The 27386-nt window shown below is 44.0% G+C and overlaps 1 protein-coding gene across 1 annotated transcript in view; it reads left to right on the plus strand.

The window, feature by feature from the left end:
• The first annotated feature begins 13761 nt into the window (after positions 1-13761).
• The window catches only part of MMP24 (matrix metallopeptidase 24), a 42676-nt gene continuing 29051 nt past the window's right edge, over positions 13762-27386 (plus strand). The window contains exon 1 of the mRNA XM_038572098.1: positions 13762-13962. Within this exon, the coding sequence (XP_038428026.1) occupies positions 13762-13962 (201 nt within the window). The remainder of the gene's footprint in view (positions 13963-27386) is intronic.

The raw sequence follows: 27386 nt of genomic DNA on the forward strand, positions 1-27386 counted from the left end.
ACACAAACTGAGGGAGGGGCCGAGGACTCCTCGTCTGAGCTGAAGGCAGACGCTTAACTTACTAAGCCATTCAGGTACCCTGAAACTGATATTTTTAAAAGTCCCTTTGTTACCTCCAGGATTTTTTTTATTGCCTCAGGCAATGTACTGTATTAAGATTCAGGATGGGCCAGGAATATACCTTTCTTGTGAAAACTAGTAGAACTACAGTTAGGAAGGAAAAGCCTGTGGGGCACCTGGGTGGCTCAGTTAGTTAAGCATCTGGTTCGGCTCAGGTCAGATCCCAGGTCCTGGGATCGAGCTCCACAGTAGCCAGTGAGCTCCCCACTCAGCAGGGAGCCCACTTCTCCCTCTGCCCCTTCCCCTACTCATGGTCACACACAATCTTTCTCTCAAATAAATAAATAAATAAATAAATAAATAAAATCTTTTTTAAAAAAAGTCGGGGGGGGGAGGAGAAGCCAGCTTTGAGCCTCATTCCAAGGAACTTCCTCAGGTAGAGTACATATGGAAGTTGAAGATATGGAAATTAATTCCCTTGAAAGTACCAGTGCAGGGGCACCTGAATGGCTCAGTGGTTGAGCATCTGCTTTGGTTCAGGTCTTGATCCCAGGGTCCTGGGGTAGAGTCCTGCATCAAGCTCCCCACAGGGAGCCTGCTTCTCCTGCTTATGCCTCTGCCTCTCTCTCTGTGACTCTCATAAATAAATAAATATAATCTTAAAAAAAAAAAGTACCAGTGCATAACTACCTCTTGGAAAATCTTCATATATCATAGGGATATTGCATCCCTCCATTTGAAAGCCAGATTTGCAAAGGATTAGGGACAATCTAAAACTATCAGTTTCTTGGAACCTGGAACTGACTAATGGAGCCAGCTGGCCCTGATGAAATCAGACCCCGATTTTATTTTATTTTATTTTATTTTATTTTATTTTATTTTATTTTATTTTATTTTATTTTATTATTTTATTTTTTCTATTTATAGATCCCCATTTTAAATACCTGAACTTGTATAAGGAGATTCAGAGGTAGGTGTGGGCGCTTTGGGGGATCCTCCAAGGGCTTTCAGGCTCAGGCAACTGCCATCACTCCAGAGGACCATCTTTAAACTATATTATGACTCTTAGAAGCAAGAGCCAGCCATCAGGGCCTGCTGCCCTCAGGGAGATTAGAGTCCAGACAGATTTAGCAACATGCAGGTAAGGTGTAACTGGGAAGCGATGTGACTGATTTTTTAGTGCACCCACCCAAATTTATCCACTCCCATTCATTCATTCTCTCAAACCCCATGTGCTAATGGGTGAGGTGCTGGGGTTACCACAAAATCATAAGCCACAGGCCAAGCTCTGGAGAAGCTTGGGGAGAGACTTTTAAACAAATAGTGGTGATTCATTGTTAAGGAAGAGTGAATAAGGCTCTGTGCAAGAGCTGGGGGAGCAATGAAGAAAGAGAGTCTTGGGTAAGAGGGGTCAAGGAAACCTCAAAGCAGGTCACATTTGAATTATTTCTTGACAAGCAGACAGTGCATCAGTTAGAAAAAGAGAGGGTAGTGGAAAGCTGGTTTAGGCAGAAAGAGCAGCATGCATGTTTGTGGCCAGTGTTGAAGTGGTGCTTGACCTCGGCAGTCAGCCAGGGGCTCACTCTTAGAAGGGCCCCCATCCTTGTTCCAATGCTCTGCTGTCACTCTCCTGGAATTCTTAGCATTTTGGTTAATCAAGGGCCCTGCATTTTCGTTTTGCACTGGGCCTTGCCAATTATGTAGCAGGTCCTGCAAGGGGACAAGATGAAAGTGGTGAGACCTGTGGAGAAGCTATTCCTGTTATCCAAATAAGAGATAATGAGGGGCTAAATTAAGATCATCTTGTCACAACAGCAATAGGGATCCACATTGTTCTTTTCAACACCTACCTAGTATCCTCTGTTTAGATGCAGCAGGTTCTCCAATTGGAAAATATTTAGGGTGATTTTGATCTCTTGTGATTACAAAGACCGATGCAATGAATAATTTTGTACATTTGTCCTTGTATATGTATGAGGATTATCTATCTGGGATCAATTCTCAAAATTAGAATTGATGGGCCAAAAGGTATGCTCATTTTCAAGGTCGTCAGGCATTGCTAATTTGCACTCCAAAGAAAGCGTACCAATTTATATCCCTTCCAAAGGTACTTTTATTATACCCTCATTAACACTTTGTAACATCCAATTTTTTAATATTTGCAGTCTTGTTGGTGAGAAAGCTAGAGCTCATTGTTCTCATTTGCCTTTCTTTAATTACAAATGAGGTTGGTCATTAAAAAAATAGAGTATAACTCTGTTTATATTTTGTTAACATCAAACACATTTTTATCCTTTGCCATTTTTTAACTGGGTTATAGGCTCTTCTCTTACTGGTTTCTAAGAGCTGTCTTATGTTAAGAAAATTAATAGTAAATATATGACCTATTTTGTTGTTTGTTTATTTGAGATATATATATATATATATGTTTATATATATGTTTATATATATATAAAATTTTTGCCATGCAGATCAGGTCCTGAAGTCTTGAAATTGCTCACCTAAGTGAATTGCTTTAATTTCTACCTTCATATTATAATATATGCCCTCTTTTCAGAGAATGGCCTTTAGAGACTATTACACTTACTTTTTTTTTTTTTTTTTAAGATTTTATTTATTTCTTCATGAGAGTCACAGAGAGAGAGGCAGAGACATAGGCAGAGGGAGAAGCAGCCTCCCTTTGGGGAGCCCGATACAGGACTCGATCCCAGGACCTCGGGATCGCAATCTGAGCCAAAGGCAGACACTTAATCACTGAGCCACCGAGGTGCCCCTATTATACTTACTTTTTTAAAAGTTCAACTCATATTTGTTGATTTTTCAATAAGTAAAACATCCACATGGTTAAAAAGTCAAAGGACACAAGAATGTAGACAGCGACAAATTTCCCTATTATCTTGCCCTCCAGACACATAGTTCCCCTCCAGGAAGGCAATTACCGTGATCAGTGCCCTTGGGTATCCTTCCATATTTTACATGTAAACAGGCAAGAGCGCACATACACACATTTGTTCCCCATTATCACACAAATAATGGCATGCTCTACACTGGATTCTGCACCTGGTTTTTTTTTTTTTTTTTTTTTTTTCATTTAATATTACATTTTGGAAATAATTTCCCATCAGTTCATAAAGTAATTCATTTTTTAAAAAATGGCCTCACAGCGTTTCACTGAATGTATATCATTCTGAATACATTTGTAAGGGGAAAATACCCCTAAGTCATTGGACTTGAGGCTGGATTTTGAGACAGAGGTGGGGAATTGAACTGGGCCTTCCTTGCATCCTGAACAATCAGACTCTTTCCTTCCTCTGTGCCTTTACCTTCCCATCTCTGACAGCTGAAACTTTACACGGTCTTCCATTGTTTATGCGTGGTAATGTGCGGTGTATATTGCAGACAAAAAAATTAGTTTAGGGGTGCCTGGGTGGCTCAGGTGGTTAAGGGTCTGACTTTCGGTTTTGACTCAGGTAGTGATCTCAGGGTTGTGAGATCAAGACCGGAGTCAGGCTCCATGCTGGGCATGGAGTCTGCTGATTTTCTCTGTCCCTCTGCCCCTCCCCCAACTCCTGTTCGCAAGCTCCCTCTCTCTCTCAAATAAATAAATATTAAAAAAAAAAAACAATTAGTTTTAAAACATTATCTGCTTGTATAAGCTCATCTCAAGTGCTACTTCCTTTGTGAAGCCTTCCTTGAGTTCTGTGATTTTCCCCAGCCAGAGCAACCTCGCCCTCTTCTGAAATCCTGTATGACATTTGTAATGTGTTGTGGTTATTTGTCACATCTTATATGTGCTCAAGTCTTAGCTCTTTTACCTGAACACTGTCTTACTCACCCCAGTACCTTCCAGAATGGCTGCTTAGTAATGTTTATAGAATCTTTGACATAATTAATGAATAAGCAAATGTACAAGGAGTTACAGACATAAACTCTTGTGTCAGACGTTTGGGATTTTTCCTTAGTTTTCCTGTTTTCTGGGTGTGTCATTGGGTTAACCAGTTTTCTTTTCACCTCTTCCTTAGAATCCACGTCATAGGACAGTTGTGAGGATTAAGTGATGTAACCTAGATAAATTGTGTTGTGAGTAATGGGCCCTCATTACATATTAGCTGCCATAGTGGGAATTCAGAGGAAGGAGAGAAGCCAAGGAGACTGCTTGAGCTGGATAGTGCTCTCCACCCTCATGTCTGTATTTCCTTTCAGATCCCAAATGAGAAGTTCACTTTTTTTTTATTCCTGTATTTTCTTTTTGTCTTTATCTCTTGGGGAAATTTGTCTGGCTTCACGTGTAGGGCACTCCAACACCAAGGGTTGCCCAGTGCTGCAGACTCTTGCTCAACTGTTTCCTGCCTTATGAGAAGCAACGATCTCTACCCTATGGTTGGCCTAGCAGTTTAGTTTCTTCATACCCAGTGTTAAAGAAAAAAAATTCAATGACACAGGGAAAACTTTATTTGTGGGAGAGGGAGTATCATCATAGGTATAGGGTCCACTGCAATAGAATTTTGCAGTGGGGGAGAGAAATTAGGCTCAAATATGAATATAGCATGAGCAAAGGGGGGATTTATAGTCAAGGAGCAGGGTGGGGATCAGGTGATGGAAAATTACTAAGAAGAAACATCAGGGATAAGGAGGATTCTGCTAAGCAGACCTAACAGGATTCTTGCTAAAGACAGGCCAGGGTGATCAGACATCATCTGGGAGATGGTAGAGGATGAGGGACCTGATCAGATATCAAGGTGACCAGAATATTGAAGGGGGAGGGGTTCTGGATAAATTGAGTTAGCAAAGTTCTTACTAAGACTATATTTTTACAAGTGCACAGATGGGCCTAGGAGGTTTAGAAGCCTGACGAAAGTTTGGTCAAGCAAAGAATCTTTGTCATTGAGTAGAAGGCATTCTGATATCACTAATGTGATCTAGAAACAAAATTCCACTGGACCATAAAGAACACGGTGTCTTGGACTTCAGGAACGTTAATTCAATCCTCAACTTTTCTTGCCTTGTTGCAACAGCTTTATAATTTACCTCCCTCATACATGAGGACTGTTGTGAGGAAAATATCCCCCACATGCTGGATAAAAAGTAAGTAACCAACAAATGCAAGTTCCCCTCTAATCCCTACGCCACACTGGTATCAAATTTATACTCCTAAAGGCCCTCTTCCACCCCTCTTACTGTGGATGAATTCTCCTAACTTATAGTCAACCTCTCCACTTGTACACTTGCATACTCATGGACTTCGCTTCTGCAATTCTCCTGTCTCTCCTGCAGCAGCGATTCCCCCTCTCTCCTGGATCTTTCTCAGCCAGTTTCTCAGCCATCACAAAAACAAACAAAAACAACCCTCTTCTGACTCTACTCCTCCTCCAGCTGCCACATGTTCTCCTTCCCTTTGTAGCAAAATTCCTTGCAAAGGATGTTTGTACTCAACATTTTCAATTCCTTTACTGTGAATTTACCCCTTGAATTTACTCCAGATTTTTGACCCCTACAAGTCACCGAAATTGCTCATCTCAAAATTGCCAATAGCTCACCATTGGTCAATCCAATTACCATTTCTTAATCTTCATGTTTCAATCTGTAAGCAGCATTTAGTACAGTTGATTACTCTCTTCTCCTTAAAACACTTTCTTGGGATCCCTGGGTGGCTCAGCGGTTTGGCACCTGCCTTTGGCCCAGGGCGCGATCCGGGAGACCCAGGATCGAATCCCACGTCAGGCTCTCGGTGCATGGAGCCTGCTTCTTCCTCTGCCTGTGTCTCTGACTCTGTGTGTGTGTGTGTGTGTGACTATCATAAATAAATAAAAATTAAAAAAAAAAAACACTTTCTTCACTTGGTCTCCAAGATTTTTCACAATTCTGGTTTTCTTTTTTTGCCTGTTCCTTCTCAGTGTCTTTTTGATTCCTCTTCATTTTCCCAACCTCGACATATTAGAATTGCCCTCAGGATGTAGTCACCAGAACACTCATTTCCTGGGTAATTGCTTCTGATCTCTCAGCTTTTAAATACTATCTTTAGTGAAATTTCTGTTCATGTCTTTTGCCCATTTCATGGTTGGATTGTTTCTTTGCTGTTGAGTTTAATAAGTTCTTTATAGATCATGGATACTAGTCCTTTACCTGACATGTCATTTGCAAATATCTTCTCCCATTCTGTAGGTTGTCTTTTGGTTTTGTTGACTGTTTCTTTTGCTGTGCAGAAGCTTTTATCTTGATTAAGTCCCAATAATTCATTTTTGCTTTTGTTTCCCTTGCCTTCATAGATGTATCTTGCAAGAAGTTGCTGTGGCCAAGTTCAAAAAGGATGTTGCCTGTGTTCTCCTCTAGGATTTTGATGGATTCTTGTCTCACATTTAGATCTTTCATCCATTTTGAGTTTATCTTTGTGTATGGTACAAGAGAGTGGTCTAGGTTCATTCTTCTGCATGTGGATGTCCAATTTTCCCAGCACCATTTATTGAAGAGACTGTCTTTTTCCAGTGGATAGTCTTTCCTGCTTTGTCAAATATTAGTTGAACCTGAGTTGAGGGCCCATTTCTGGGTTTCTATTCTGTTCCATTGATCTATGTGTCTGTTTTTTGTGCCAGTACCATACTGTCTTGATGATCACAGCTTTGTAGTACAACTTGAAATCCAGCATTGTGATGCCCCCAGCTCTGGTTTTCTTTTTCAATATTCCCCTGGCTATTCAGGATCTTTTCTGATTCCACACAAATCTTAAGATTATTTGTTCCAACTGTCTGAAGAAAGTCCATGGTAAAAAAAAAAAAAAAAAAAAAAAGTCCATGGTATTTTGATAGGGATTGCATTAAAGTGTAAATTGCCCTGGGTAGCATTGACATTTTCACAATATTAATTCTTCCAATCCATGAGTATGGAATATTTTTCCATCATAGACATGGCCAACAAGCACATGAGAAAATGCTTCGCATCACTTGCCATCAGGGAAATACAAATCAAAACCACAATGAGATACCACCTCACACCAGTGAGAATGGGGAAAATTAACAAGGCAGGAAACCACAAATGTTGGAGAGGATGCGGAGAAAAGGGAACCCTCTTACACTGTTGGTGGGAATGTGAAATGGTGCAACCACTCTGGAAAACTGTGGAGCTTCCCCAAAGAGTTAAAAATAAGTCTGCCCTATAACCCAGCAATTGCACTGCCGGGGATTTACCCCAAAGATACAGATGCAGTGAAATGGCATGACACCTGCACCCCAATGTTCATAGCAGTAATATCCATAAAAGCCAAACTGTGGAAGGAGCCTCGGTGTCCAACAAAAGATGAATGGATAAAGAAGATGTGGTCCATATATACAATGGAATATTACTCAGTCATTAGAAATGACAAATACCCACCATTTGCTTCAACGTGGATAAAACTAGAGGGTATTTTTTAAAAATATTTATTTACTTATGATAGACATAGAGAGAGAGGCAGGCAGAGACACAGGAGGAGGGAGAAGCAGGCTCCACGCAAGGAGCGCGACGCGGGACTCGATCCCGGGACTCCAGGATCGCCCCTGGGTCAAAGGCAGGCGCTAAACCACTGAGCCACCCAGGAATCCCCAAAACTAGAGGGTATTATGCTGAGTGACATAAGTCAATTGGAGAAGGACAAACATTACATGGCCTCCTTCATTTGGGGAATATAAAAAATAGTGAAAGGGAATAAAGGGGAAAGGAGAGAAAATGAGTGAAAATATTAGTGAGGGTGACAGACCATGAGAGACACCTAACTCTGGGAAACGAACAAGGGGTAGTGGAAGGGGAGGTGGGCGGGGGGATGGGGTGACTGGGTGATGGGCACTGAGGGGGGCACTTGATGGGATGAGCACTGGGGTTATGCTATATGTTGGCATATTGAACTCCAATAAAAAATATACAAAAAAATACTATCTTTATTCTGAGAACCCTCAAGTCCATATTCCAGTCTAGACCTCTTTCCTGAAGTCAGACCCACATATGACCCCCTACTTGCCACATCCGCTTGAGTGTATAATAGAAATGTCCCATTTCATGTGTCCAAAACCAAGCTCTTGATAGTTCTCTTCAAACCTGTCCCTCCTGCAGTCTTCTTTGTGTCAGATAATAGCAACTCCTCTCTTCCAGTTACTCAAATGTTTGGTGTCATTTTTTCCTCATACCTCATATCCATCCGTTGCCACATTCTGTCAACTCAACTTTCAAAATCTATCGAGAATCCAGCTACATTTCCCATCCCCACTTGGACCCTGGTCCAAGCCACCATCATCCCGCATCAAGACTATTGCAATGACTGCCAGTTAGCTTTTCTACTTGTGGCCTTTCAACCCGCTCTCAGTGCAGCAACCAAAGTGATTCTCTTTTTTTTTTTTTTTCCAAAGTGATTCTCTTAAAGGTAAGTCAGAAGATGTCTCTTCTGTTCTCAAAACCTTCCATTGTTTTTTTTTTTTTAATTTCAAGTAATGTACCCTCCTTTTCATAACCTTCATCTCCTAGTACTCTCGTCCTTCTTCCACTCCAACCACACTGGTCTCCATGTTGTTCCTCAAACTTGCTAGCCATGCTCTTGCTTCAGAACTTTTCCCCTTGCTGTTCTCTCTGCCTGAGTTCATTTCTCCCACTTACCTGCATAGTCCACTCTCTTATTCCTCGGGCCTTTATTGAAAACCCTCTTACTTACTGAGACTTTCCCTGGCCACTCTATCCAAAAATCACACACACACACACACACACACACACACACACACACACACCTGTCAGCTTTCATATCTTAGTTCCCTGCTTTTCTCAACAGTTACTACTATCTAATATACTATATATTAATTATTTTGTTTGTTGTCTGTCACACTAGTACAATGTAGTTCTGTGAAAGCAGAGAGCTTGATTTGATTTATTTACTGCTCTATCCTGGCACCTCAAATCATTCCAGGCACATCAGGGTGTTTAATAAATATCTGTTGGACAATTTGGTGAAATGTTATCATATCACTCCTTTATTCAAAACCCTTTGGTGAGGTCCAGGTGCCCAGAACAGAGCTTTCAAACCTTTTAGTCTCAGGATTACCTTTACACTCTTAAAAATTATTGAGGACTCCAAAGAGCTTGTGTTTATGTGAATTAAATCTATTGATCATTACCACACTAGGAATCAAAGCTGAGAAATGTTTAAATATACATATTAATTCATTTAAAATAACAATAACAGGGGTAGCCCCGGTTTAGCGCCACCTGCAGCCCAGGGCGTGATCCTGGAGACCCTGGATCGAGTCCCATGTCGGCTCTTTGCGTGGAGCCTGCTTCTCCCTCTGCCTGTGTCTCTGCCTCTCTCTCTCTGTCTCTATGAGTAAATAAATAAAATCTTAAAAATAAAATAACAATAACAGTAACAAACGGTTGACATAAATAACACTTTTATGAAAAATAGCTGATTTCCAAAACAAAAAAAAAATTAGTGAGAAGAGTGGTAGTTCTTTTTTTTAAAAAAGGTTTATTTATTCATGAGAGACACACACAGAGAGAGAGAGAGAGAGAGGCAGAGACACAGGCAGAGGGAGAAGCAGGCTCCATGCAGGGAGCCAGATGTGGGACTACATCCCAGATCCTGGGATCACGCCCTGAGCTAAAGGCAGACACTCAAACCATTGAGCCACCCAGGTGTCCCAAGAGTGGTAGTTCTTTATATTTTTGAAAAGCTGTTTACCATCTGACTTACTAGAAGGTAGTTTTAGTCTCATGTCTACCTCTGCAATTTGTTCTGTAGCCTCAGGAAAACCACACAGTCCACTCATGAGGGAATGAGAGTTAAAAAGACAAACAATGCTTAGTATTGTTAGGAAAATAGTTTTGATCTCACAGACCCCCTGAAAAGTTTTCAACCACACTCTGAGAATTGCTAGCCTAGAACATAAAGCCCAAACTCCTTACCATGGCTTATAGATGTAGATATAGATATATAGATATAGATCTCTGTGCCTTTGGGTATACAGTTCCTTTTGCACTCTATAATAGCAAATTTCTGGTCATCCAAGGCCCATCTCACCTCCTGCCATCTCTAGACAACTAGCTGTTCCCTCCTCTTTATTTTCATCATACTTTTCTTTTCTCTTATACACATATCATGCTATCTTCTTGCTATCTATATAAGTGTCTATCTCCCCAGTTGACTATCTTTCTAAAAAAGGCAACTGTAACCTAATCTTTATATCCCCAGCTCAGCTAGCACCCAAAAGATACTTAATAAATATGTGTTGAATAAAGAAATAAGATGGGAGGTGAAGAGAGAAGGAACCTAGTTTCCCTATGGCAAGCTCTGGTACTGGTATAATGCATCCTGACAAAATGATCAAGATCTAAGTTTCTCCTAACATCTGCTCAGTTAACTATATAGTTTACAAAGTGAATCCCAACCATTTGTGGAGTCCTCCTAATAAAGCGGAGAGGGAAGGGTCACTAGTTTTACTTTACAAATGAGGAAACTGAGGCTTAAAGAGATTAAATGACTTGCCCAAAGGTGCACTACAAACTGCTGACAGCCAATACTGAATCCTGGTATTTGACTCTAAGTCCTGTGCCTTTTCCATGAGCAAAGGAAAAAGAGCAGTCAGTGCCCAAGTAGTCCATCTTACAGTGTTACTCTGAAGCCTCTAAACCTCCTCTTGGTCTGGTTTCACAATGGTCTCTAGACCTTTTCTACTAGAGACCTATCTTAAGCTATCTTAGGATTACATTCTTTTTTTTTTTTTTTTTTTTATGAATGATAGTCACACACACAGAGAGAGAGAGACAGAGACACAGGCAGAGGGAGAAGCAGGCTCCATGCACCGGGAGCCCGACGTGGGATTCGATCCCGGGTCTCCAGGATCGCGCCCTGGGCCAAAGGCAGGCACCAAACCGCTGCGCCACCCAGGGATCCCAGGATTACATTCTATAAGCATCCATTTGCTTATACCAATCTCTTCCTTCTTTATCATTAATTACCTACTGCCACCCATGTCTACCATCCTTGATATCCAGTATGAATGTAGTATTTCCTCCTGAAATGTACCCTCTCCCAAAGATTCCAACGTTGAGTAATTTGTTGCTCTTTCTTTAATGTTTCCATAACACTTCCTTCCCATCTCTGTCATAATTTAGCATGAAATCACATGCCTAGTTATGTCCCTATCTCCCTGCTAGACTGCGAGCAGGAAAGTCAATGGTGTGTATGCAGTCTTCAATCTCTGTGATTTCCCTGATACTGCCAAACCCTCTTCATCTCCTTGAAATGCTCCTCCCTGTTCCCTTATACTCCACAACCCCAGTTGCTCAGTCTTGAGCACTCTTTAGACTGAATATATATGTCTCAACACAGGGTCTGCAGCCTTTTGCTTTTTTTTCTCCAATCTTTCAGTTTCAACTATCATATTGACTTTGAGGTTTCTAAAATATCCATTCTCCACTCTCATCTGAACTCATTCCTATACCCATCTCAGGGATCTTATGGTTGCCTCAGTCTCAGCAAGCCTAAAACTCTTTGCCATCTTTCTCCTTATGATACCTCCATTTCTGTGAAGACACTACCGTCTTCCTGGACTTGTCATCACTCCAAACTCCTTTCCTCCTTTTTGGTCCAGTATCTCTTAAATCTCTTCCCCCATTCTATCCTAGAAAAAATGTATTCTGAGGTCAGATTGCTTTCCGCTCTCCCACTTATGAATTATGCAAATTTGGCACTTATTCAGAGCCTCTACCTCCTTATTCTAGATTGGAGGTAATAATAGTATTTGTTTCATAGGGTTTGTTTATGAGGATTAAGTGAGCTATAACACAGTAAAGGGCTTAGCCCAATGTTTGGTATATACTAGGCATTTAATAAATGTTAATTATTACTGTCATCATTATTTCTTTATATCTAAACTATTGTAGTCATCCCCAACTCATTTCTCTGCTTCCTCTGGTCATTATTCTGTACACTGAAAAGGGCACTAATATTTAGGGACATTTATTAAATACCAAGCACATCATCTTTAGAACAACCTTATGGAGTAATATCAGCATCACTTTGTAAAAATGGAACAGAGCCAATATTTGAACATAGGTCTGATTCTAAAGCTTCTTCCCTTTCCACGTCTCCAAATGACCAGGTAACCACAAAGCACCATTTTCCACACACCATCTTTCTTTTTCTTTCTTTCTTTCTTTCTTTCTTTCTTTCTTTCTTTCTTTCTTTCTTTCTTTCTTTCTTTGAAAGATGTTAATTAATTTTTTTATTTTAAAGATGTTAATTTATTTATGCATGAAAAACACACAGAGAGAGGCAGAGACACAGGCAGAGGGAGAAGCACGCTCCATGCAGGGATCCTGATGTAGGGCTCAATCCGGAGACTCCAGGATCACACCCTGGGTGGAAGGCAGGTGCTAAACCACTGAGCCACAGAGGGATCCCCACCATCCTGTTTTAAAAAGCCTTCAACCACCGCCAGCCCCATTTTTCTTCCCAAATTCATTATCCTAGAATTCATAGTCTTCTACTTCCTTGACTTCCCTAGCACTTTCCTATAGGATCCCTGTGCTCCAGGGAAATTATCTACTGCCCCAGACACATCCCGAACAGGGTCATCCTCCTACCTGACAGGCCCTCACCATTCCCTTTTACTTATTTAAATCCAGCCTTTCCTCAAGGCCCGGCTAGAGTCCCTCCACCCCATTGGTAACACCTGTCCTGACTTCCCTGTCCCCCATCACATGTCTCCTGACCCCTGGAGCACCTGCTTGTATCCTTTTAGACACTTGGTGTTTGCTGCCCTTGTGTTTCTTTGCACTTATGTTTTCTCACCAAGCTATAAACCTCTACAGTTCAGGAAATCAGCCTTTTTTTTTTTTTAAGTCCCAAGTAGCCCAGAGCCCTACGTATATATAGAAAGTGTTCAATACATATGGGTTGTTTTGGATGAAAGATGATCTTCCCAACTAGTTGATCTCTCTCCAACTGAGGGGGGCGGTGAGAGATTGAGCTTCACCTTAATTTCACCTAATGTCTCCCCGGGCTGCTCCCCCCAAACACCCCTCAAATCTATTCCTTAATCCCCGCCCCCACCCCTGCCCTCCTTTCAAGACCACCCTCCCAGACTCTCTCCTCCGGGGCCACCGCCCTCCCCCGCCTCGGTTACCCAGGGCGTCTCCTCAGTCCCCTCCCCCAGGGCTGTCTCCCAGACCCCCTCCTCCAGGGCCCCCCTCCTCCAGGGCTAGTCTTTTGGCCTGGGACCCCCAACCCAGTATATCTCCCTCGGAGCCATCGCGTAGTTCTGGCTCCGGGACTGCTTTTTAGCCCCTTCCCCCTCCCTCAGGGCTGCCTTTAGACCCCTGCTCCGTCCCCACCCCTTCGGACCCTCCCTCCCGAGCTGTGCTTCTGGCCGCTGAGACCCCTCCCCCGCGCCGCTCCCCGGCCGGTGCCCCAGGGCTGGCCTGGAGCCGCCGCCCCCGCGGTCCGGCCCGGGCGCTGCCCCGGTGCCCCTGGCCGCCCCCCGCCGGGGCGGGGCGCGCGGAGGCGGGGGCGCGCTGGCGGCCGAGGCGGCGGCGGCGGCGAAGACAGGCGGGCCGGGCGCGTGTCCGCGGCGCCGTGACTCGGCGGCTCCGCAGCGGCTGCAGCGGGAGGACCCGGCCGGAGCCGGAGCCGCCGCCGCCGCCGCCGCCGCCGCCATCGCAGCCGGGCGGCCGGGCCCCGCCGCGGGGATGCCGAGGAGCCGGGGCGGCCGCGCCGCGCCGGGGCCGCCGCCGCCGGGCCGTGCCCCGCGCTGGAGCCGCTGGCGGGTCCCCGGGCGGCTGCTGCTGCTGCTGCCCGCGCTCTGCTGCCTCCCGGGCGCCGCGCGGGCGGCGGCGGCGGCGGCGGCGGCGGCGCGGGCGGCCGAGGCGGAGGCGCCCTTCGCCGGGCAGGTGGGGCTGGCGCGCCGGGCCGGGGCGCGGGCGCGGGGCCTCCGGGCAGGGCGGGGGGCGGCGCCGGGGCCGGGCCTGGGCCGGGCCGGGCCGCGCCTGCAGCCGGGGGCGCGGGGGTGGCGCGCGGGGTCGGCGCCGGGGGCCGGGCCGGGGGTTGCCCGCCGCAGGGGCCGGGAAGGGCCGCGGGGCCGGGAGCTGCTTCAGCACCACGGACAGGGGCGGCGGGCGGGGGCGGAGCAGGAGGGTCGGGATTGTTGTGTGGCGGTGGGGTGTGTGGCCTGCATGACTATGTGTGAGGGAAACCGTACGACGCCTCGGAGTAAATAGTAAGCGCAGCCAGTATGTTGTGGGCTGGGAGAAGAAACCAAGGATGTTCAAGCTGGAGAAGAGAGGATGGGGGGTGGGGGACGGGAGGGCGGGGGAAGGACTCGATCGCTGCGATCACTGTCTTCGTATCTGAAGGGCTGTCACGTGGAGGGAGGATAGACTCGCTCCGAGTGGCCCCACAGGGCAGAATTAGGGTCAACAGGGGTGGGGGTAGGGGTTGCAAGAAGACAAATGTCAGCTGAATATTAGAAGTTTGTAACAATCAGAGCTGCTCAACCAGCTTAGGAGGCGGTGAGCTGCTCATCACTGACATGTGCAAGCAAAACCTCCGGGAGGGGCTTGGATGGATACATGCATAAAACCTGCACGGTTACACGCATAATAACAACAACAATGCCAGCTAGCATTTACAGAGCACTCACTATGAGCCAGGTCTGGTGCTATGATTTATGTTAATAATTTCATTTCATCCTCATGACTACTCTATGATCCCCCTTTACAGGTGAGGGTACGCACTCAGAGAACTTCAGTAACTTGCCCAAGGTCACACAGCTATGGAGCCATGGAGTTGGAATTCTGGCCTAGACAGGCTTACTCTAGTCACCACATATTTAACCATGACGCTATTCTATATCACAGAGGAGGGGCTTGGGGGGCAGTAGGACTAGATCATTTTTCTGGTCTCTTCCAACCTGGAGGTCTGCCATTCTAATACATGATAAGTAGTAAGTTAGGACAGAGTTCTTTGCTGAGGAAAATTAGTGATTGCCTCAGTTATCCTGAGAGATGGAGTGCATTTGTTGAAGCAGGCAGTCTGTTCAGAAGAATATGCCAGAACAGGGATTCTTAATTGGGCATGGGACTCAGGGGGCTGGAAATTTTGTGCAAGATTGTGTTTATGCATGCATATGTATATTTCTAGGAAAGAATACCTATATTTCTTCAGATTGTCAAACGGGTACATGATCCCAAAAAATTAGGGGGTGTAAAAAAGTCTCTTTTGCCCCAGTTGGTAGTTGTCTTTCAAAGATCTTATTGCTGGTTGACTTTTAGTGGAAACTTTCTCTCGCCTGTTTGTGTTTTCAGCTTTATTATATCTCAAAGTAATGTGTTTCATAAGTTTATACCCTATAAAATGCCAGATTCCCTTAGTCTTCCTGAGTGCAACGGGTGAGGTAGGAAGACCCTGGCCTGGACTTTAGGAGGCCTGGGCTTTAATCTGACCTTGCCCTCTGGTGGCTTCTTGACCTGCGGCCATTTCCTTGCCCTCTCTAGGCTTGAATTCTATCATCTCTGATGTAGAGATAGGGCTAGTTGATCTTAACTCTGAAACCCTTTTATTCCTGTGATATTTCAAGCATTAAGAGGAGGCTATTTGCTTAAGTATGTCAGGATGTGGAGGAAAGGTTATGTATACCCACACCTTATCCTTATCAGCTTTACAGGCTTTGATTATTCCACCTCTCTTAGCCTTTGTCTTTTCATGCTTGAGCTTACCCCCTATGACCAGCCACCCATAGAAAAGCCACATTCATCCTCTGGGTCATTGTAGTTGCCTTTTTTTAGATATCCTTGGGCCCTCGTTTTCAATAGATGTAAACCTGACCACTGTCCCAGATGTGGGACTCTGTAGTCTTGCACAAAGGAAGGATGATTTCTTCTTTGGTTTTGAGGTCCATTCCCGCTTCTGTCTATATCTTTGTCAGCCTTCCTGACCCGGACACGTTAGGACACTGCCTTTAGGAAACAATCTGCAGTAGCTCTCCGATCCCTTTCCTGTGTCAAAACTGATAGCCTGGAACCCAACACCCTGTACGTGGATTATTTTTATCAGAGTGCATTACCTTACGTTTCCTCACATTGATGTTTATCTACCATTTTGCATCCCACTCAGTATCTTCCTTCGATTCTCTCTCCTTTGGCAGAGCATTTCTCTACCTGAAAAGGTTTAAGATGATCTGCAGTTTTGAAATTTTCACTTTGCTCTACTTCTGGATCACTTATAAAAAATTTAAATCAGACAAGTCCCAGCATGGTCTCCTGGGGCCCCCTGAACTCTTAATTTCCTTTCATTCAGAGAAGTGACCTTTTATTTCTATTGTTTCCTATCTCCAAGTGACCTGATTTAAAAAAAAAAAAAACACCCTTAATTCCATGATGACTCCATTTTCAATGTCTAATATATTGTCCAAAAATTTCTAAAAGATAGAAGAATATATCCACTGCTTCTCTCAACAATTTGCACCTAATTATCCCTTCATTGAATACTAATGGCTCACATGATTGAAACCTTACAGAAATATGGTTGCTTTTCAGCCAGCAGATAATGTTTAACTCCTCTTGCTGTTTTTTTTTAAGTCCTCTGGAGTCTGAACCCAAACAACCTCCTCTCTAGAAGGCTGCCTTTCCCACTGCTCATAGGTACACATTCTTACTCCAGACAAGTTTGTCTCTCCTTTATCCTAAGACAAATTACCCATGGTTCTCTGCACATCCACATGCCATTTGTACCTGTACCTCCACACATCCATCTGTGACCTTTCCTTACAGTTTCATCCCAATCCCACTTCTTTAGGAAACTCCCTGACTTCTCTAGTTATTTATTCCTCTCTCTTTAGGGCAACACTTTGAAGCAGACCCAGCCAGTTTGCCATTTAATTTTTTTTTTTTAATACGTAAACATTATTTGGGAGGAAAAGTTGCAGTTCTTAGGCAGGGCCTAAAAACATCTTATGTTTTTACATATAACACAATCTCCAATGCTCATCGTCAATTATTCAATGAGCATCTGGTGATTCTACTCTTTATCCCTTGTGCCAAAAAGTTACATGAATCTGAAATAGATGCTTATGGACAGGTGGGTCTTAAGGTCCCTTCTAAAAAGCTTCTTAGGGATAGGACTCATTGCCCACCTGTCCTTCCTTCATTGGAAATAGAGGTGGCCAAAAAAAAAAGGGAAATAGAGGTGGCAGTGATCCCACAATTTCACCCTTGAAAACCTGCTCAGTAGGTTGTCATCTAGTGGTAGTGACATACTAAAAGGAGGAACCAAGGGGTGGCCATGATCTTAGAGGTCACCAAATAAGCACATACTAGTACTTAATAGACATTTCTTGAATTACCATGAGTTACCCAAGGACTCTAAATCTAAGAGTAGATGATTCAGAACTTGAAACTTTTCTCTGGTCTCCTGACTTCTTAGTTGAAAGCATTTTCACTATCTTTGGCTTTTGATTTTACATCTCTGATCTAACATTACCAAAAGACAAAATGAAAAAAAAAATCCCCACCTCATTCAGTCTGTTTTCTCCTTTGCATTCTGAGTCTTTCTTTTGTATTTTGCACATTAGGGGACCCCACTGATTCTCTAATTGGCTTTCTGTGTTTGGTTTATTTAAAGCATCCCTTTCTCTTATTATTAGCTGAGTAGAATATCTCACAAATAGCGTTTTGGTCCTCCTTTTTTCCAATGCGATTCTGAGGAAGGTCAGTACAGGGAGAAAGAGACAAGCTGATCAGCATGGGTCACACAAGTATTGTAGTGTGACGCCTGGATGGAAGGCATCATGGACTCCTACCCTCTAGACCAGTTTTGAGGGATCTGCTGTAGATGGAGAGCATTCTTTGGTTTGTACCTATAGTCAAGACAAGTTAGAGCCCCGATGTGTCTAGCAGTGGAGCAGGTCCATTAAGAAACACTAACAGATTCCTACACCAAACATTTCTTTCAATATGATCATGGCCTCCCAGGATAGGTTCATTCTTGTCTGGAAAAAAAACCAAAATTCTCACTTTTAGGAAGTTCTCCCTTTTACCTAACCTGAATCTCATCTGCTGCTTTTTAAATTCATTTCTCTTATTATTATTGTGGTTTTTCCTATTACTTTAACAGTCTCATAACTGAATCTGAAAGGTGCTTTGCACTTTGCAGATGCTGTCATATGTGTGGCCCCACTTGATCCTGGTAACACCACGAGTAAGATAGGGAAAATATTGTCCTCATTTTATACATGAGCAAATAGAGACTCAGTGAAATTATGTGACCTATCCACATCTTGCCCAGGGACCCACATGTAGCTAATAAAGAGGCTAGGACTAGAAGCTGGATTTTCTGTCCTTAGTCTGCATGCTTGTTATAGATTACTGCAATACCTTTGTTGCCAATCTTTCCCACTTTCAGGGTTGTCCCACTTGTCTTTGAAAGGGGTAGTTTCCGGGCAAAGAAAACTAATTATAACTGTACTAAAGAGACTGATCTTCGGACATGCCTAGCCTTATCATATGGTATAGTTTGAACTCAAAATGAAAGGAACTGGTTCTTAATAGACTGCAGCCAGTATCTCCTCAGTATCTGGAACAGCCCTTGGCACATTCTAAATATTTTAAAATTGATTTTATTGTCTGTGCCCCCACCAGCTTCTCTCAATCATGCTTCATACACAAAAGTCAGTGCCTTTTTTTGAAGAACAAATGAATGCATGCTAGAGGCGTAAATGAGGGCTGGGGAGCACCATGTGGGGAGGAGATGAAGCTCTCAGAGAATGTTGTAGGAAGAAGGCTGGTATTAAAGATGAACCGTTGAGGGAAGAGAAGGACAGACAATGGTGAGGGAACAGTCCAGACAGAAGGAAAACCACGAACCAAAGCTGCACAAAAGTGCATGGCATGTTCAGGAAACAGCAGATAACTTGATGTGCCCGAGGCATCGCGTTACTTGCTATTTCCAGTAAGAGTGTATGAGAAGAGGCTGGACAGGGAGGCTGAGAGCAGATTGTGAAACTGGCTTTTGTCCAGAGGCTGAGGGGAGTCATTAAAGGTTTCTGAGCAGAAAAGTGACCTGCTCGGAGCCCGGTAGAGAGGTGGAGGGACTGAGGCCCATTCCTGAGCCAGCTGGGTGCTGGCTCTGACCACATGCCTTTAGCTTTTTCCGAGCATACCTTAGATCTGCGTACCTGTCTTAGGGAATAGTGTCTGTATGTATAGAAGTTGCAAACCCCAGCTCCAGCTCCCTCCCCAACTGAGAGATTTTGGAACAAAGCTTTTGGTTTCTCTGGACCTCAGGATTGATTCTATCCACATCCTTTGCTAGTTTTCCTTCATCATTATTCCATGCATTCATTTTGAAAGGCAACTTTGAACTACGCTTTAATGACATATACAAAACGGCAAAGCCATATATATAAAAGGCAACATTTTCTCAAAGATCATATGGGCTGTTATAACAAAGTAGATAGAGAAAAACAGGCACTGTGATTAATAATCTTTGTTAGCCATAATAATTTAAAAACTCAATTCTGTACCATACACACTCATGGGCACACTGTTCTCTGTGCCCCAAAAGCTCTGGGCCAGAGAGATAGGGGTCATCTGCCAGCCCTTCCTCATCTCACCTGCCTCAACAGAATCAATGACCAAGCCCCAGCGGTCCCTCTTCCTGCACAGATCTTCTGTGCATCCACTTCTCTCTACCTCCACGTCCTCCTTCGTAGTCTGAACTTCTATTTTATCCCATCTAGACTTCAGAAATTTCCCACCTGCTCAGCCTCTCTTGCCTGCCTCTAATCCTTCCTCAAATGGCAGCCAGAGTGACCTTTTAAAAATAAATCCACCCAGGGGTCAGTTATCTCCGAAGCAAATGTGGCCAGAGCTAAGATTTAACAAAGCTGGTTGACGATTATCTAAGATATGTTTTATTATTTTTATGCCTTTCTGAGTGCTGGAAGTATTTAATAATAAAAAAAAATTTTTTTTTAAATCTGATCATGCTACTCTCACACTCACCTCGCTTAAAATGGCTTTTAGGATGAAGACTAGCTACTATTACTCCTCTACTACCATTTCCTCCTTTTGATTCTTATTATGGGAAATCTCAAACACCCATGAAAGTAGAATGAACGGTATTATGAACCCCCTTATATCTGGCACCCACCAAGCTGCCTAAAAAGGCCTGTGAGGGCCTACATGACCGAATCCTTCCCATTTTGCTAGCTTCTTTCTACATATGGCACCTTCTGACTCAAGTCTGGCCACCTTGGCCTTCTTCCTCTTTTTCTAATGGGCAGGCTCCTTCCCATCTCAGGAATTCAATAAGACATTCTTTCTTCTGGGGTGCTCGTTCTTCCACCTTCACCTAGTTCTCTTCTGCTCAAACACATGTTCTCCACTGAGGTGTGACATCCCCAGGGAGGCTGTCCCTGACATCACAGCCTGGATCTCCTGTCAAATGCATCCACAATGTCTTCTCTTTCTCCTTCATTCCACTCAGTGAAACACTGAGTCTTTCAGGGTCTGTCTCCCTCACCAGGCTGTAAGTCACAGAGTTAGTGGGGCCCCCAGGCAGGTAAAACAGTATTTACAATGTAATGTGAAAGACAGTGTGAGTGAGGGGTGCCTAGAGTGCCACTGGGAGCCCAGAGGAAGACCTCACATGCCCTGGATAGTCCTCCCAGATGAAGTGGCAATCAAGTTGCATTTTGAAGGATATTTAATAGTTCATCTTGGAGAGGCCATGTGGGAAAGGCATTCTATGGAGAAGGACAGAAAGAGGCACAGAATGTGTGTAGTCGACACAAGAAGATCATCAGCAGCTACAGGGGGAGTCTTTGCGGTGGGCACTAAAAGGGTAGGGCATGCATGACAGAAGATAAGGCTAGAAAGGTACATACTGTTGTTGTTGGGTCAGACTGTGAAGCTTGTTGAGTTCTGTGCTAAGGAGCCTAGATTTAAAACTGACAGCAAGGAACCAGAGACAGTCTCCATGCTCAATCCAATCAAATTGAAATTACTATATATTTTATACTCTATATAATTATTTAGGGGTTATCTACTTCAGCATCTGCCTGCTACAGTTGAAAAACTGAGGCCTGACCATGATCTTTCTTTTCCCTCTTCCCTTTTCTCAACTCATCAGTATGTCAAACCCCAGGGGACAGAAAACTCTGGCAGATTGGCAGGAAGGCCCTGGAACGGGTGAGGAAGGTGAGGCCTCCTCCTTCCTCAGAGAGTGAATAAGAGCAGGGTCCCTCTCCTGGTGTTGGGAGGAGGCCTCCTCAAAATTGGAAAACTTGGACAACCCAGTGCTGACCCAAAACCCCAAATGTGCCATCTCCTTGGGTATGGTGATTGTCTGGCTTGTGGTGGCCTCCTGGGAATGGGCCAAGGACATGGAGCAGAGCGCCAGGGAGTTCCCGCTAGTGCACTTACCACCCACTCAAGAGCTGGTGGCAGCCAAGAGGTAACGCTGCACCATTAAGGTGTTTGTCAAGAAGCTAAGCTGGGCATTGTGGGCGATCCTGAGCGCCCTTTTTAGACTGGCTGTAAGTGCAAAAACAACAACAACAACAAAACCAAAAAACAGACAGTGCTTGGAGGCAAATCAGAGCCAGCGTGGAGGGTGTAGCATGACAGAGAGAACCCTCCCTAGGAGACAGGGATGCTAGCTGCATTTCCTCCATCAACTTGCTCTGTGGTTTTTGGATAAAAGTCATTTCTCCCTTTGTGTTTTATCTTGCTCTTCTGCAAAACAAGTGTATTAAATCAGATGGTTTCAAAGTATGTTGACCAGTGCATTTTCTAGATACCTGAATGGTTAAACCTTCAAGTTTGAAATTTTAAAAAATTAGTTGTAATCGAGGTCGGCTCAGAGGCCAGGCTAGGACCTCAGCTGTATGGTGGAAAGGAAACAGGGCTCTGGTGAGATAGGAGCTGGGGGATTGACTTGATGGTAGGGGCTGATCTCTGAGGCATCACCACTCCATGACTGGGCTAGCAGCAGTGCCAAGGATGGTGGTCCATCTCTGGCCAGAGAGTATGGGAGCCAGAAGACAGACAACAATATTGTGAGAATGCCTGCTACCAGCCAGAATTTGCTAAATGCTTCGCATTCGTGTTTTCATTTCCTATTGCTGCTGAAACAAATTCCCACAAACTTGGTGGCTTGTAACAGAGATTTCTCATCTTCTGGAGGTGAGAAGTCTGAAACAGGACTTACCAGAACTAAAAGCAAGGTCTCTGGAGGGCTGGCTTCCTTCTGGAGGCTCAAGAGGGAACTTGTACCTGGCCTTTCTCAGCTTTTTGAGGCTGCCCATATTCCTCGGCTGGCGGCCCCTTCCAGAACGATGCCACTCTGACTCTTGCTTCTGTTGGCACCTCTCCTTCTCTGACCACGACCCTCTAGCCTCCCTCTTACAAGGAAGCTTGTGATTACATCGAGCCCACTTGGATAATCTAGGATACTGTCCCCACCTGAAGATCCTTACCTTCATCACATCTGTAAAGACTCCTTTGCCATGTGAGGTTACATAGTCATGGGGTCCAGGGATGAGGATGTAGCCATCTCTGGAGGGCCATTATTTTACCTACCACAGTGCATCATCTCACTGGATCCTCCTTACAAGCCTTCTCTTATCATCCTCTGTTTAACAAATGAAGAAAATGAACCTTAAAGAAGTGAGGTCATTTGTTCAAGGACGCTCAGCTGGAAAGAGCAAAGTTAGGTAATACTTGGCATGTAGTGATATCTTGGCCCCAAGTGACCTATCTTTTCAGATAGGATTCTACCCAACTCCCAGGTGTACGGGTACTAGATTCTCACTCTCTGGAGAAGACTGAGAACCAGGCAAGGAATCTGAGACCTTGAGAAACAGATTAGGGTCCTAGGAATCTCAGCTTGGGATCTACCCTGTCTGGTAGACAGGGAAACCAAGGCAAAAACCCAGATGTGAGGACTGAACTAACAGCAATGGATGGGGAAGGATGATCTTAGACCACTCTTGATGTGAATATACAACAACACAATGGAATCGCAATGTTGGGGTGCTGATGAACCCTGAAGTTAGGATTAGCCTGGAGATGTCAGGTGAAGAACCCAGAGATGATGGCAGAGCCAAGTCACAGAGAGCAGGTCCTGGCTATTGAGCTAATTTTAATAGAAGGCTTTTATAAATGGGTGACATGCTTCCTGCCTTGGTACATTAGAGGTGATAGTGCACACAGCATGCCCATTCCTTCCTGGCACAAGGTCATCACTCCTGACAATGATGGGTCCTTACTGCAGTGGTTCTACACTTTAGCAGGCAACTGAGTCACCTTAGGTGTTCATGTTTTAAAAATGCAGATTCCCAGTTTCCAGCCTCACACTGGTTTTGTAGGGTCTACGTTCAGAGCTGGGAATATGCACTTTTATTTTTTTTATTTTTATAAATTTATTTTTTATTGGTGTTCAATTTGCCAACATATAGAATAACACCCAATGCTCATCCCATCAAGTGCCCACCTCAATGCCCGTAACCCAGTCACCCCCACCCCCCGCCCACCTCCCCTTCCACCACCCCCAGTTCGTTTCCCAGAGTTAGGAGTCTTTCATGTTCTGTCTCCCTTTCTGATATTTCCCACTCATTTTTTCTCCTTTCCCCTTTATTCCCTTTCACTATTTTTTTTTAGGAATATGCACTTTTAACAAGCTCCCTGAATCCTGCAATGCTGACAGCCCATGACACTCAAGAACTGTACACTGAGGGACACAGCCTTGGTGATGGGGCTACATACAGTGAGGTGTTTAGAGTTGCTTGTCATCTACTAGGAAGACAATAGTAATTATTATTGCTATCTTTTACGGAGGACTTAATACCATATATTGTTATTTTATCTCCAGAACCACTCCATGAGGCACATGCTAATGACATGATGCAGATGGAAAAAGTAAGCAGAAGGGAGGTTGAATAATTTGCCTAAGGTCATATAACAAGAAAATGAAAGAATTAGGATTTGAACCGAGTAGAGTTTGTCCCGTAAGCATACATTCTTAACCATGATCCTACATGTCCTCTCGAGCTGCCTTACTCCTCACTGCTCAGCAGTCAAGGCCATTTCTGTCTACCTGCCCAGATGAGGAAACCAGCTCACTCTGATCCTCAACCTGGAAGACTACTGACTGATGCCTTGTGCTTTCCCTAAAACAAAATATAGCATTGAACGGACCCTTAGAGAATAGTCAAGGCAGCTCTATATGGAAATCTTTTTATAGTAGTGTTTCCCCTCTCCCTGAACACTTCTACTCATTTTCATTCAATAAATATGTATCCAAGCCAGGCCTTGTGCTAGGTGTAGGGGTACTGTAGGGAAGACAGACTATGGGCCCTGCTCTCTGGCACTGTGTAGTCAATAAAAGGAGACCAGTTAACAGCATGTGATAACAACATTGCATGATAAGAACTGTGATAAGTAAGGGGTCAAAGAAGGCCTCCCCAGGGAGAGGAGTGTGATTCAGATAGAACAATGTATGGAAGTATCTGGAAGATTGGAACACACTGGAACACAGAGTGCCAGGTGGGGAATGGTAAAAAAGGTGGCAGGAGTAGTCAGGGACCAAGTCACTAAGGCTCTTGTTTCTTAAAAATCACTTTACTGAGGTATAATTGACACCCAAAAAGCTGTACATATTTAATGTAGGCAGCTTAACAAGTTTGAAGATAAACACCCATGAAACCATCACCACAATCTATGCCATAAACAAATCCATCCCCTCCAGAGATTTCCTCCTGTCCTCATTATTTGTTATTATTATTTTGTGCTAAGAACACTTAAGATCTGCCCTCTTAGCAAAATTTTAAAGTATATCATTACCTATAGGCACTACGCTGTATAGTAGTAGATCTCTAGAACTTATTAATCTTGTGAAACATTGTACCCTTTCACTATACCTCTGGTTCCCTCTCCCTGGAAAGCTCTTGATGGAAAGCCCTTGAAGACTTGTGGGTAATGACACTTTCTATTCATGGGGCCACCTTCCCTGACCATCCTTTATAAAATGGTTGTCTCATCCCTCTTAGCTCCTCAACCGCTTTTATTTTTCATAGCACTTATTGCCCCATGGCTCTTCCACTAGACTGTAACTAGAAATTAACAAGAATGTTTTTGTTTGCTGTTCTATCCCAGAGCCAACACACAAGCACTGTGTACCAGGCACTGTGTATATAGTAGTAGGTCCTTGAATATTTGAATGAATGAATGAATGAATGAACGAATGAACGGAGCCCATCTGATGTTTAGGAAGTAGAACCAATAGTTCTTTGGTAAAAGATGGATGTGGGCTGTGAAGGAGAGGGTAGAGTCATGGGTCATATGAGGCTTCTGGTTGGATAACTGGGTACGTGGTGGTGCTCTGGCACCTGGGTCATGGCAGAAGGGTATGGAGCTCACTACGATGTGAGATAAGACATCACTCTTTAGGACTGTGAGTTGTAGGATGTCCTGGGAGGGGAAAGAGGTGCCTGTCTAAGTTGTCCGACAATATGGAATGCCTGGTTTCAAACACATCTGGGTTTGAATCCTGCAACTTATTAGCTTTGTGACTCTGAATGATTACTTCTCTGAACTTGTTTCCTCATCTGCAAATTGGGGGGAATTCCTATCTTGTGGGGTCATTACATTCTAGAGTGCCAGTGCAATGCTAGGTATATAGTTGGCATTCTAATACAGGTATATAGTTGGCATTCTAATTATAGCAGCAATGGTAATAGCTGCTATAATCATTGCTGCTATAATTATAACACTTTTGTTTAAAAGTTGTTTCCTATCATGAGTCAAGATCTATGTCCTATAATCTCCTGTGCTGGTTTGCCCAATGTGTCAACCAGAATAAATCTCCTTCATCCGTAGTCAGTTGGCTTTACGAAGACTGGCATGTCCCCTGCCGTTCCTCCTTTTCCAGTCTTAACATCCCTCATTTTTCCCTCCTAGGACAGGGTTCACATGAGTGGTTCCTTCATTCTCCCAGCCACTCTCCCTTAGTCACACTCCTGTTTGTCACTGTCCTTCTGCATATACAGCCTCTAGGATGGGACTTGGACCTCCTATGAGTGTTGAGGTCATGCCTTGTTCCTGTTACTCAGTCATCATCTTAGATTATGACCTCAGCTACCCAGATTCTTTGATCAGGGTCTTTTATTCTTTCTTCCTCATTCTTGCTCATGTTTCCAAATTTAACGCTTCTTGCCTGGTCCTTCTTTGTGGACTTCCTCTCTGGCCTTTCTGATAATACCTTCCAGCCTGCTGTGATCCTGACCAAACATCTGATCCTAATCATTCTCCTGCTCCTTCTCCAGATCTGTGCAGTCTGAATTGGCATCACACCTATACAGGTGCAATGCTCCTGAATAGCCCCCGGAGGCCATGCTGGTTTAACAGATCCATCTTTCTCTCCTCTTCCACCACTTTCTCTGTTTCCCAAGAGTGAACAGCAGCACCGCCAGCTGATCTGCTTCTTGCTGCCCCCAATGCCACTTCTAATGTCACCACCGCCTCTGCTGTCTGCCGCTCTCTTTCCTCTTCGGGCTATGTTTTTTCTCCTTGTTATTTTCTGCTCTCTCCTTTGCCTGCCACTACCGAATATCTCAGCATTGGCTTCTCAGGAACTGAAATCCCGCCTTCTGGCCAGCAAATCAATCACACGTATTGTCTGCCATCTCTAAATCTTTGGTTCAGCCCAGCTATTTTGGTCCCTGCTCACACTCTGAGATTTTTCTCACTCTTCTCTGGGTTTACACCTTTTTCAGCACTTAAAGGGTGACAGACATCTTAGAGTTGGTTAACTGAGCTATAAAGGTCAGACTTATGACATGGCTGGTGATAGGTTAATGGATCCAGGTGTAAAAAGACGGAAGGTAGGTCATTGTGTTTAAAACTGAATGAGGCTTTTTTCCTTTAGTGAATTTTATCTTTTTTTTCAGATGGGACAATGGAGCCTATTGCCTCATCAAACAAAGAAGTTCAAACCACAATAGACTGAATTTCAGCAAATGTTTTTTTCAACCTCTAACAGATACCAAGAACTGTGCTTGTTGTTTTTTTATATGTATTACTCAGGAAGCCTTCCCAAGATGAAATCCCTTCCTTGGTACCCAGGCAATGCCTCCTGGACCAACTGTTTGTTCGTTTGTTTGTTCATTCATTCATTCATTCGTTCATCCAGTGATGATTTGTTGTGCCAGGCACTGTTCTAAGTGTTGCAGCAGATACAAAAATAAACATAACAGTCTGCTTCTCAAGAACTCAATCTAGTGGGGAGAACATATCATGCAACAGGTAGGATACACTGT

Source organism: Canis lupus, chromosome 24 (genome assembly GCF_011100685.1).
Source record: "Canis lupus familiaris isolate Mischka breed German Shepherd chromosome 24, alternate assembly UU_Cfam_GSD_1.0, whole genome shotgun sequence".
Taxonomy (NCBI): Eukaryota; Metazoa; Chordata; class Mammalia; order Carnivora; family Canidae; genus Canis; species Canis lupus.